Source organism: Scardinius erythrophthalmus (genome assembly GCF_964197995.2).
Source record: "Scardinius erythrophthalmus genome assembly, chromosome: 15".
In the NCBI taxonomy this organism is placed as follows: Eukaryota; Metazoa; Chordata; class Actinopteri; order Cypriniformes; family Leuciscidae; genus Scardinius; species Scardinius erythrophthalmus.
Genome location: NC_138235.1, coordinates 11,983,439 through 11,996,492, shown reverse-complemented (window position 1 = coordinate 11,996,492; position 13,054 = coordinate 11,983,439). Strand labels below are relative to the sequence as shown.

Genomic DNA, 13,054 nt, shown 5'->3' with positions numbered 1-13,054 from the left:
GTCAATCATCATAGTCCGAGCGTCATTGTTGATACACTGGAGCACTGTCTATGAGCAGAACGGCGTCTAAGTGATTGTGGTGTTTTGTTCTTGGGTGTAATAACGAACACAGCAGTCATATTGATGATGTTTCTAAATCCGTACCTCTGAAGACGCAGTGGCTGAGTTTGTTTTCGAAGGGAATATTCCCCACGATCAATGTCAATGCTTTCATGTTTGCGCGAATCATTTCTCATCAGACTGCTTTACAAACGAGGGTCAGTATAAAGCTGGATTTGCTAAGAAGCTGCTCCTGAAAAAAGGATCAGTACCAACTATTCGTGTTCCTGCTGCACCTCCAGAAGAACTGAAGTGAGTGTAACGTTTTATTAACCTTTATATTAATCTTTATATTAATCTTTGCAAATCGCTAGCACGCTTCACGATGAATGTGGCTAAGGTTTACACTCAGGGTACATTACTGCATGTTTTCTATGTATGACGTTCTCAATATAATTCATAATCCCATGTTTATAATGAACAACATATTATGGTTATTGTGTTACAAACGGTGTACGCACAGAACAGAGGGGCGGGGTGAGCAAAGCTCATTATCATTTAAAGACACATGCACTTTAACGGCATGCTGAAAACAGAGCTGTTTTTGACCAAGTAAAATTAGTGTTTTCTTACAATACTAATGAGAATTTTTAATTAAAGTATATTACAAACTTTTAATTTAGACCCTGAAGAATCATATTAGCTTGTACAAAAATGGCATTATATGACCCCTTTAATGTTGACTAACAAGACTTGAAATGAATATTCTAGTTCAACCAATTTACTCATTTATTTTACATTTTACTGTTGTTGTAAATTGTAGTTTGCATGCAAAATGTTGTTGCCATGATCCATATTTTGTAGTGTTCTCAAACACAAGTATTGGTGCTCAAACCTATAGTTATTTTTTTCTTTTAATTTTCATAAAGTTCACTATATTGATTAATTGAATGAAATGATTTAAGGATCTTGGGACATAATCGGGGTCAGAAAGTAAAAGTCCTGCCCTATGTTTATTCCACCCATGAACTCAGCCAGCTAATTTCACTAATTAGTTCAATCTCCTGGCTTTCTCAGAAAGAAAGAAAGAAAGAAAGAAAGAAAGAAAGAAAGAAAGAAAGAAAGGGATTGGAACAACAACAAAAACCTTATTTTTTGTGAGAAATGTCTTCAATTTAAAGGGTAATTCTCGCCAAAATTTAATCTAGGCTTTTTTGTTAATCTACCTGAGGCAAACTTTCATGTAAAAGCATAATTAGAATGGAAACGCTACTTTTAAGATTGACCGTATTTTCGTTTTAGGTCAAAATGCCTTTTGAATCAACTGGCTGAGTGAATGGGGCACTTCTATGATAGCATCAAAAATCGCTATTTTTAAAACACTAAGAAGGCTCGTCACAACATGAAACTTTGCTTGAAGTATCACCAGGGGCTCTACACATGAACTCGAGCATTGAGAACATTGTTTGTGTTCGTAAAGTTTACTAAAAAGAAAGTTTTTGTACGACTCACTTTATCAGTTAGTGTTTCCGATGGCTGGAATTTTGTCAGTCAAGAGCAGTCGATCTCCGAATGCCTAGGTTCAATTTTGGCGAGAGTTACCCTTTAATAAGACAATATGCGATTAAGACAAAGACTCACAAGGAGGACAAAAAAACACTCATTATAAAAACTTTATTTTGAATAAAACGCGTGGAACCTCATTACATGTAGTGTGGTCGGTTTAATGGATCTAGCTCGGGTCAGAACAGCACTGCATCGGTGACTTCACTAGGTCAGAATCAGCTAGAGAACAATGTTTCGCAGGTGTTACAGTAATGTTAAAATCTAACACTTCACTGAAGGTAGCACACCACAAATACACCATGTAGAAAAATGAAAGGACTGCTGGGAAAACAAGGGGGGGGGGGACACAATGTAATTGTCAGGGCAGTTTACTCACACAGCCAGTGTAGCTTTGAGGAATGACCAATGGGACGATGTCCTTACTTTTGCTTTTGGAAGCGGAGAGTGAAATCAATCGACAGTCACACCAATGAACAAACCAATGAGTGATTGATAATGTCTGAGGTAGCAAGGCAATCATGGCTTTCTCTAATTTTATTTTTTTCAAACATTTATTTATAAAACTATACTACACAAAGATAAATCATCTTGGGCCAAACATCCTGAAAATCCATAATTCCTACATTTATCTTTATAGTATAATCTTTCTACATGATTTTGAGAAATACAGCATCTCTCGGCCACTCGTCTCTCCTGGAATGGATGCTTTATAGGCACAAAAGGGTATTTCCGACGCATTGTAACGTTTGTGTTGTACATTATCTGTGCGTGCGCTCTAGAAATGCAGTGAGGGTTCGGATGCGCTGCTGCCAGTGGCACAAACTGTCAAAACGATGCTTTAAAGGGAGATTTCACGGCAAACACTGTCAAAACAGGCTAAAACTTGAACAGAACAATGCTGGGGGCAACATGCGCTAACAGTTTAGCATTACGAGACCGATTCGTCTTCATATCCACTGATGTCTACGACGTTTTCTGACTAAACGATTTGAACAGCAACTGGTGTGAGCTGCATGTAAGATATGTGGTAGCAGTGTGGTTCCTCGGTGAACATAGAAATAAAAGCATACAGGTTACACGATAAATGGCCCCCATAACCCTAAATAATCATCCGAGTATTAAAACAATGGGCAGATACACCTCACGTACAATCTACATGTGGATCAAATGTACACTTGCATAGTACAGACAGACGCAGTAGTAATATCCATTGAATGAACTGTGTGGTTCTGTTCCAGAGTCTTTGGGTTTGAGGATAAACACCTCTGTCTTGGGAACAGCTGGGAATCTGCATCTCTGGAATGGGAATCTTCTTGTCGTGTCGAGTTAGACTTCTGCTCTTCAAAGGGATGTTCTGCTGAAAACCTTCACATCACCTGGACACAAACATTTAGATATTGTGTAAGTATCTATAATGCATAAACTGAATGTTGAACTTCATTGAAGATTGAAGATGAAGATGCTGAAGATATTATGTATTTTAATGGGTCAACCCAGAAGTTCGCATCACCCCTGTTCCCTTGGCAAAAAGCCAATAGGATTTATTTCATTGGCTTTTGAATTGTTGCAGAAAATAAGCTCTTTGACCAACAAAAGTTTGATTCTTACAAGTTTTATTCATCAAGAATAAACGGCACTTTAATTTTGAAGCCTAAATACAATCAGTTGTAGGTTAAATGTAGTCTAAAAATGAACTACATAATGGTTGCACAACTTCAGCATTACATTTAGAGTTCACAGTTTGGATTTCATGGGGTCACCAAACACAATAACAAGCTCATTTCAAGCTGGACATAATGAAGGCAATGGCTTGAGTGAGTAAGCAAGTGATGACTGCTGAGTCAGTGTGAGAGTGAATCATTGCACTTATTCAAAGACAGAACTCATGAGTTTGGGACTGATTCATGAGTCTGACTACCGATAACAGAACCAAACCTATTGAAAATAATTTGGCATAATTTCTTTTTATTTATTTAAACTTAAGAACTGATTTTTAATTCCCAACTTTTGATAATGCAAATGCTTCAAACACATTTTTTTCCAAATAAAACCAGTCAATAAATCATCACAGAAATGTAACATATGGAGATGCCAGACTATCGTCTGTGATGGATCTTCACATACACGCTCATCACTAAGATTTCTCATTAACAGACACTTGATTGATAGTGTTTCCATCTGAGCTGGTTCAAGCGAACTAATGGAACAAATATGTCCAGTGCTTTCAGAGACCTATTTGCAAGTAGATATGAGAAGAAAACTGGTGCAAAATGGTGTTACAACCTCAGCTATTCCCTTTCTCTTTGTAGTCAGTAAGAACTGCTGTGGAGAAGAGCTGCACGATTCTGAATAAATTATCACATTTTTTCCCTATGATTCTGAATAAACAACTAAACAAAATAACATGGTTTACTAGAGGTTCTGACAAAATGTTATTTGCTGCAGTCTGTTTAAAAATATTCAATTAATTTGAATTAATTACTGGATGAATCAGCATTTTTGAACAAATCTCTTGAATTAATGATTCAGTGACTCACTCATAAATACTTCACTTGTTTCATTGCTGGATGAATCAGTGTTTTTGAACGATCTGTTGAATGAATGATTCAATGACTCACTCATAAATACTTCACTTGTTTCATTGCTGGATGAATCAGTGTTTTTGAACGATCTGTTGAATGAATGATTCAATGTCTCACTCATAAAGACTTCACTTGTGGCATTACTGGATGAATCAGTATTTTTGAACGATCTGTTGAATGAATGATTCAATGAATCACCCATAAAGACTTCACTTGTTGCATTACTGGATGAATCAGAATATTTGAACAAATCTCTGAATGAATGATTCAATGACAAAAAAAAATAACAGTCACTTGTCGCCACCTACTAGTGAAACAATGTAATTGATACAATCTTTATTTGAGCTTTATTTTTTGTGATTTGCTTTATTTTTATTTAACGATTAATCGTGCAGCTCTACTGTGGAGAGTGTGCTTACCTTCGGCCTTGAGGACACACTTGATGCTTCAGAACCCAGAAGGGAAAAACAAAGAGAGAGAGAGACAGTTAGGACAATATAACAGCTATCCTAACTAAGACAGTCCTGACAAGAACAACACATGCAGACTCTCCACAATGGCAAAACTTCTAATTTAGAGCTTTGAAGCTCAGACTCATGGGATTGCTCTTCTGAACACTGAGAGGAGCACTTTAATGAACTCTACAGGGAGACGACAGCAAACACAAGTGAGACGACTTCTAACACTCATATCACCTGTGCCTCTGTCCTTCATTAAAACTTTCCCATAAAACAAAGAAAATGGAAATGGCTGAGGAAATGAGAGGAAATCTTCTCCCAGACCGAATCTCACCGCACACAGGGGGCCCAATGCAGTAAAACGACAATGTGCCAAGATCAATATTCTACTGAGTTTCTGGCTAACAATGCAAGCTAAAGTCTGGGCGGAATTCAAAATGAAGTTCCACAATAACAATTAAATCTTATCAGTAACTTTGAGGTAATAAAAACACATAAAATGGAGTCTCGAAAGGCTTCAGAAACCGATTTTCTTTTAAACAACAGCAATTACAAACATAATTCACAATCAGAGCTCTCAGACTCCAGGAATAGGGGTTTTCAAAGGCAGAAGAGTGGCGTCTTTGGTTGAACTGAGGGAGTCTGGGATATCCGTAAAACACAGGTTTATATGGAGGAAGAGGCAAACAGATTGGAATGGATTTTTGCCTAAAATTTCAGATGGATTTTGAGCACATCATTTCACAAGTTGTGTGATGCTGATCTACTAGAATTGAGTCAATTTATTAAGAGATCAAATCTAATACAGCCATTAAAGCCTGCCCACTCCGTACGCTATTTCCATCTGAGACAGATATCTGAGATCACAAATGATTTCTATTCTTTGATTGTTGAGTAAGCAATTATCTTAAATGGTTCACAAAAACTGAACAGTGTTTAGATTGATAAGTGAAAGAGAACGATAATAGGTCAGAGCAAATTTGCATACTGTCCATCCTAAATACTAGGGCTAGTCTGTAATACAGTGCAATGCATTGGACAACTGAATGGCATCTTCAAGCATGCATGGTTGCTAAATGCAAATGTGAGATGTCATACAGGTTGCCTGTCAAAATGGTTGGTAGATGAGCAAAATTACCCATCAGTGCACAAAACAAACCCCGCATTTGAATGGTGGCAGGTGATAATTTCATACCCTGAGTCGCTTTCGACTTACTGCATAAAGAATGTAGGAAATGAAACAATGTTGGACAATGTATTTATTAGAATAAAATGTAATATTCTGGGCTATTTTCATCTTTCAGGTTCAAACACGTCAGCAGCGCTCATAATTATTCATGTGATCGCGTGGCTTTATCCTGTGAGAAGGCGCTGTCTCATAATTATTCATGACATCACGTCACATTGTCCTGAGACAGGGATTCAAACACTCAGCAGGCTCTTCAGTGAGTTAATACCTCGCAGAAAGTCTCGAGTGTTCGTCCTCCCTTGTGATGCTGATGGAGCAATCACCCAAGTTAGGCAACAAGCATTTATCACGTGAGAGTGGACTGAGACAATCTGATAGTCATGGACACAAACGCCATCCACTCTCACTGTGAGTGTGTTCATTCATCAAACCACTTCCACTGAGTGAATAACAGTTATTAAAAATGCAAATGCACATTCAAATATTATTTGATGCAAATGAAAACCAAAATAACCAAAAATAAATTGGTTTTGAAGAGATGCCCCCTTCCATGTAAAGCGCTTTGAGTACCCAGAAAAGCACTATATAAGTGTAACAAATTATAATAATTAATTGAAACAGCTTGCATATGCATTAAACTAGATAAAATGAGCAGTGTGTATTTGTGTAATGCACTGTAAACTCTCATAATACAGGGCATTTTGATGAGTGCAATTATGAATAGCAGCGTGCATTTATGAGAAACTTTAACTCCATTAAAGTGAGATAAAACTGTGGATCAGACACAACTGTTGTGTTCTCTCCTCGCCTGTGTTGAAAACTGGAGGGTTTCATAACACTACAAACCCAAAAGCATAAAGTAAAATGACTACTAAAGCTAAGATGCAAATGTAAACGCAACACCATCAATGGCATGTTAGCTTGTTCCAGTTCTAGCTTTCAAAGTACTTACGGTGAAGTACATACTTTTAGTATACAGTAGAGTGTGCACAAGAGGAGATACTTTTACTGATGACTTTATCAGCAGGCCTGGTTCTGGAAGTATTTTTATTTAAATAAATATATTTATTTTCTTCATAGGCATTAAACAATCATGTGTTAAAAAGTTGTAAGCCCTAGACCAAACTACTATGCTCACAAAGTTAACACTGACTACCGATTGGTCGACTTCTCTACAGGATTATGGGTAGTGTAGTACAGCATTTTAATTTAGCAGTTGAATGAATTTGGCTGAAAAATGTATTTTTTCTACGAAGAAAATTGAATGGATTTTTACTTCCAGACCCTGACTGTTGCGCTCTACTGGGACGCAGCCAAAGACTTCACTACAAACTGGGAAACAAAGGAAGGAAGGAGTACAAAAACCCAGAAGACAGCAGAGTATTAGCTTGCATGCTGAGAGACGGATTGAGAGCTGGAAAGTCAGAGCGTTAAGACTTACGAGAGCATGCAGGAAAACTGTGGTTAATCTGTTCCATAACCTCAGCCAGATCAGAGTTACTGTTAGCACACTGACGGAGAAACTCATCTGAGAACACACACACACACACACACACACACACACACACACACACACACACACACACACACACACACACACACACACACACACACACACACACACACACACACACACACACACACACACACACACACACACACAGAATACACTCAACAGATTATAACATAAAGAAGTCAATCAGAGCCCTCAGCATAATCACCCTGCAGTGTAAGTGAGTGAGTGTGTGTGTACCTGGGAGCTCGGGATCTCCTGCTGTATCCTGATGGAGAGAGCCGGAGGACGACGTGCCATTTAACTCAGGCTAGAAAGAGAGATAGGCATGGTTTAAAAACTGATAGTGATAAACCTACAAAACCAGCAGTGCGTGATATGTATCGTCTATGATAATATCGCAAATGTTGTTTTAACGGCGCGGGAGTAGGTCTGTCACTATCCCCCAAAAAATAGATGAAAATTCATGCGTTTTTGTCTTCGATTTCTATATTTAGCCAAGCAATAACACACAATAGTGCTGTTTTTTCCCAAATATTAGTAAGATTGCAATGTCAAATTAATTTTATACAACAGTTCAATAAAAAATGATTTAATATAATTAGACACAAAATTGCCTGTTTTTGCTCTATTTTCGCCAACAATATCAGTTCACCAAACTGTAACAGAACTCAGTATCAGCGGTTTTGGACGAATCTATGATTTAATAATACTTTCTTAAAGACAGCCACTAGCTTTGTTCCTGAAAGAATCAGCCGCTTGAACGAATCAGTTGAATAAATGACTCTATGATTTGTTTAGTTTGATATTTAAAGAATAATTTTAATAAAGAAAATCCTATTTGATATCTTATATAGCATTATTTATGCAATTGTAATTGCAGCGTAAATGCATCTAAATCCTGTTTTAGATCCAGGGTTTTTTTGTTGTTGATTTTATTGAGTTCATTTGATTGGTAACAGCCTATAGTTTCTTATTATTTGAATTCAATTTATTGATTAAATGAGGAATATGAGAAGCTTTGGGAGTCAGTTGTTCATGATACATATAAACCATTATGACTCCAGACATAATTTTTTGTTAGTATCGTACCCCCTTATACAATACAGCATTTTATATATATATATATATAAATATATATATATATTTTTTTTTTTATATTATCAGCAGTTCCTCACAGACAGATTTATTTGTCATGTGTGAGAAGTAATTACTTCTTATAGTCTTCCTCTAGGTCAAAGCAAGGCAGCCAGAAATGTCAGACTGGAATGCCAGTCTTGTTGGCCTTTTTGGATACCCAGTTATATTGTGTTTATTTAGCTAAGAGCCTTTGACAAGACCATCTGGCCTAACTGAGGCTCAGTGCAGTGAATCAGGCCCTCAGGAGACCCAATAAATTACTGTTACTCTAAATCAAGGCTCATTGAACGCCTGTGCTTGATTCACGACACTATTGGCGGCTGTTGGACTCCCTGGCATTGCCCATTAAACCATGAAGCCCATTGAAGGATGGAACAATAGCAGATTATACAGCGAAATAGAGCTGGAACTGAACCTGAGACAGGTGAATGTTAGTCTCAGCTTCACACCACAGGGATGGTATGATGCATATTAAAAAAAATGGCACTAAGTGGACAGTTATAAGATGCAAGGCTTTAATTCTGGCTTCACAAGATTCGAGCTTTATTCCAATAAAGCGCTGCAGGGATGACATATTTGTTGGCCAGAATTTTTTATTTGACTTTCATTTCAGATTATTGGAGGAAATAAGCTCTGTGATCAACAAAGGTTAATGGTTTTTACACATCAAGATTATCTTCACAAGTGAATTCAAGTTTTATGAATGTTGAAGCCTAAATTCAATAGTCAGAAGCAAAAAGCTAAAGTAGGCTATGAACGAACTACACTACAGCGGCACAACTTCAATGGCACAATCACTAAGCTTCTAAAAACTCTTTCAGTCTTTATTTACAAATGTGAGTTAGAATAGTTTAGAAGAGCACAATTATAAACACAACAACTGTGAATGCGACTAGTAGATGAGTAGATGAGTTCACCTCTTCGGCTGATGATGTTTAACGCCCATGACAACTTCTGTAGTCCCTATAACTCTGTACTTATGTATTGTGTGACGCAGAATAAAACGTGAAAACATATCTTGAGCTTGTTTTCACCAAAGACGCATGACAAATGACGTATGAAAACATAAAATCGGCTCAGAATATCAGCTCAGACTGGAATGAATCAATCAATTTTTGTGAAATCTGTCAACTCAAACCTGAAGACAGTCTTTGACTTTCGGCAACTAGTGTTGACTCCTAAAGACACCACAAATCTTGGCAGAAGTCATGTAGTGTATTCCAGCCTTTGGAAGGCAGATGTTTGAAACCTCTGATACCTTAAAATGGCGTGTAGGTAGGCAGCGTGTTACCTGATGCAGCAGCTGGCGTAGTCGGTAGAGCTGTGATTCCAGCTGCTTGTTGTGGTCCTCCAGTATCTGCATGCGGGCCTCCAGCCGTCCCTTGTGCTGTCGCAGGAGTTTAGCTTCAGCTAACAGGTCAGCTTCCTCAGGCGCTCCGCTAACAGCTGCGGCTCCTGTGCCGGACTGAACGTGCTGCTGCCGCAACTGCTCGTACTCCCTCTGCAGGCTCCTGAACACAGAGAGGTGTTTATATGCCATATATATAAAGGTGAGTTTGGGGCTTTATGTTTGTTGTGAGTTTGAGTTATGACTGTTGGATGCTGGGGCCGTTCTTTTATGTTCTGGCTTTGAAAGGCAATGAAGAAAAGTGAACCTACAGGGACCCTCAGCCTATTGTTAGACGGCTAGGCTTCTGTCAAAAACAGAACTAGATATACAACTAAACAGATGTGAATCATAACCAGACCTTTCTAACGCTGAAGCACTTTCACTGAATAATAGTAACTGTCACATTAACTAGCAGGTTGGATTCAATGTTTTTATCACTCATCAGCTGGAAAAATCGTTCTAAAAGAGATTCCAATGATACCGTTCCTCCGTGCTGTTATCATCATAGTTGTGGTGTGAGTGGACTCTGCTATTCTTTTACATTTATAGGGATTGTTATAACTAAATCTTTATCGTTATCATTGTAGATATTGCCCTTGGTGTTGCAACATTTTGCAAAATCAGAGGCTGTCTGTGCAGCGTGTTTGACAAACTCTATCCCGAATACAAAAATCTTGAACAGCTGTTTGTAAAGGTGTAAATACTGTTTGACTACCTTTCTTCTCTGTGATAAGTGGGTGTCAGAAATGTAAAGTTACATAGTGCACTGTGTCCCAGAGTATTTCAGTTTTTTTCTTTATATAAGCGCCATCTACTGTCAGAGAGCGAAACTGCACTTTCATTCAGCCTGCCGTTTTCACCCATTGGTCTGAAAAAGACAAATCAGATCGAATTGTCATGCCAAACATTCATGTTGGTGTGAACAGGCCTTAAGACCGCACATATGCATATTTGCTTGACCAACCTGATTTAAGTGCTATTTGATTTTAAGAAACTAGTCCATGGTGGTGGACATTTTTCAAGTATTTTGCATTCTCCCGCAAAACTTTTGCGTTTCACCGAGAAACTTTGCGTTCTTTCACCAAATGTTTGCGTTCTCTTGCAAAACCTGTTGTGAGTTTGGACAAACACCTTCTGTTTAATGTCCCGCTGGCGCTGTTTCAGACAGCTCCATATGTTAACAATAGACTTAAGTATAAAGATATACAGTCAGTGCTTAGATCAAGGGGTTCAGTAAAGTTGGCAATATATTCACAGATTCAAACCTCTTGGATCATTCATTCGTGAGCTAAACGCTGTTAAAACACAAATGACACCTCTTTCCAATCATAGTAACGTAGACAACGAGCTACAACCTAATCTTCCACAAAACAAGCCTTATAATATAAATTGATCTCTATGAGCAGGCGGCTGAGAGCCAAGTCCGAAGGAACCGTCCGCCAAGAACAAACCCGAAAAGCGTTACTACAAAAATAGGCAATGTTACACATTGTAGTGTCACCAAATTCAGTTCACACACCAATGATCTCCTACTGGTCATACTACAACACGTAGTTTGATAAAATGTGCTTTTGCATAATTTTAGTGATTTTTAATTATGAAATATAACTTCACTGTAACACACTCTTTACACAACCGATGAGTGACCTACCGCTGCTCTTCCTCCAGTCGCGCGATGATCCGCTCCAGTTCTCCGCGCTCCTCCCTCTCCACGGCCTGCAGGATCTGGGCGGGGCTCTGGAGCAGGTGGGAGGGGCTGTGGGTGTTGTGGGCGGGGCTCCTGGACATGTGGGCGGGGGTTGGGGGCTGGCTGAAGGATGAGCCCTCTCCTCCCAAAGTCTGACAGTACTGCAGGATTAAAGTGTGTTCCTCATCCCTACAGAACAATACAGAGAATGAGTTAGAAACATTCAATTTTTACATTCAATTCGATTGCACAAAACTAGCCACTAAGATGTGTCAAAAAACAAACAAACAAAAAACACCTTGTCAAAGTGTCTCAATATGCTGGCCTCTAGATACGTGATTTTTCAGTTCAGTTCATCTTTATTCATTTCCCGAAGGCAATTTGGTTGCAGCATACTAGTATGTCACACAAGACAACATAGGGGAAGGAAAAAACAAACAAACAAAAAACTATTTCCTTCCTGAAAAGTATTTACCTTAAATTTAAGACCTGTCCAGCTGAAGGGGTAAATTAATGTCTAAATGATTTGTTTTACTCACAGGAGGTCTATACCGTCTTTTCTTGCCTGCATTATCCACCATAAAAATAACAAAATAGCGTTTGCTTAGAAAAGTAATAGCATACCTCTCCTCAACAAACTGAAAAAAATATTATTCATATTTCCATAGCATTAATGGTACAAGTGTAACCGGTCCTACTCGACCAGCTCCGAGCGGGACTCGAACCGGGGTCTCCGGCATGGGAGGCGGATGCGCTAACAAGGACGCTAAAGTCCGCAGTCTCTAGCATAATCGCTAGGGGAGTGAGGTTTACACACACAGCTCTTACTAACTTGCTTCCATTACACAAGTTATACACCTAAGTTTAATACTTTGCATTAGGGATTTGCACAAACCCCAAACATTAGCAATAGCCACAGCCAGGCTGATGCTGTCACAGCACGTAAACTATAACAGACAGAAGCATAATTAACACGTTCTTACGCCACAGCGGGATGCAAACGCTGAGATCACAAAAGCCGACAGGAGATATAGGTTTTGGATGTGTGCTTTCCAAACAGCTGTGTGCACAATGAGTCTCAGGTGTGTGTTCACATGCTCTGTGGAGTGAGTGCTCTGATCCTGAATCCAACACTCATCTGGATGCACACACACAAAGACTAATCAGAGAGATTACATGGGCACTGCATCACAGGGTCCCTGCTAACAACCTGCCAACACCAGCAGATGCTGAATAAACCAACCAAACACGGCTGGGACACAGCAAACTGAAGGATATTTGCATTTCCTGAAGGAAAGGGTAGCGCTTGCAAGGCAGCAGAAGCTTTAGCTAAGATGATAAGAGTGACACAGGGGGTTATTTAAAGTAGTTGGTTTAGGGTTAGTTGTAATTATGCATAATTTACTGTTATTACTATAGAAGTACATGTAGTAACTACGTTACCTACCTTTGTCTTCACTTTCAATACTAATCTGTTTTATCATTTCACA

The 13,054-nt window shown here is 38.7% G+C and overlaps 1 protein-coding gene across 4 annotated transcripts in view; it reads right to left on the bottom strand.

The window, feature by feature from the left end:
* Window positions 1-1,694: 1,694 nt before the first annotated feature.
* utrn (utrophin) overlaps window positions 1,695-13,054 on the bottom strand; it is a gene marked incomplete at its 3' end in the record, with an annotated part of 241,125 nt that continues 229,765 nt past the window's right edge. For 2 of the 4 annotated variants that reach the window (XM_081386596.1, XM_081386597.1), the window contains 6 exons: window positions 11,529-11,753; window positions 9,779-9,998; window positions 7,588-7,657; window positions 7,276-7,362; window positions 4,607-4,632; window positions 1,695-2,981 (listed from right to left, as the gene is read on the bottom strand). In XM_081386596.1, the coding sequence (XP_081242722.1) occupies window positions 2,973-2,981; window positions 4,607-4,632; window positions 7,276-7,362; window positions 7,588-7,657; window positions 9,779-9,998; window positions 11,529-11,753 (637 nt within the window). Of the gene's footprint in view, window positions 2,982-4,606; window positions 4,633-7,275; window positions 7,363-7,587; window positions 7,658-9,778; window positions 9,999-10,521; window positions 10,746-11,528; window positions 11,754-13,054 lie in introns of those variants that run through there. The other 2 variants (XM_081386598.1, XM_081386599.1) reach the window with 2 other exon arrangements.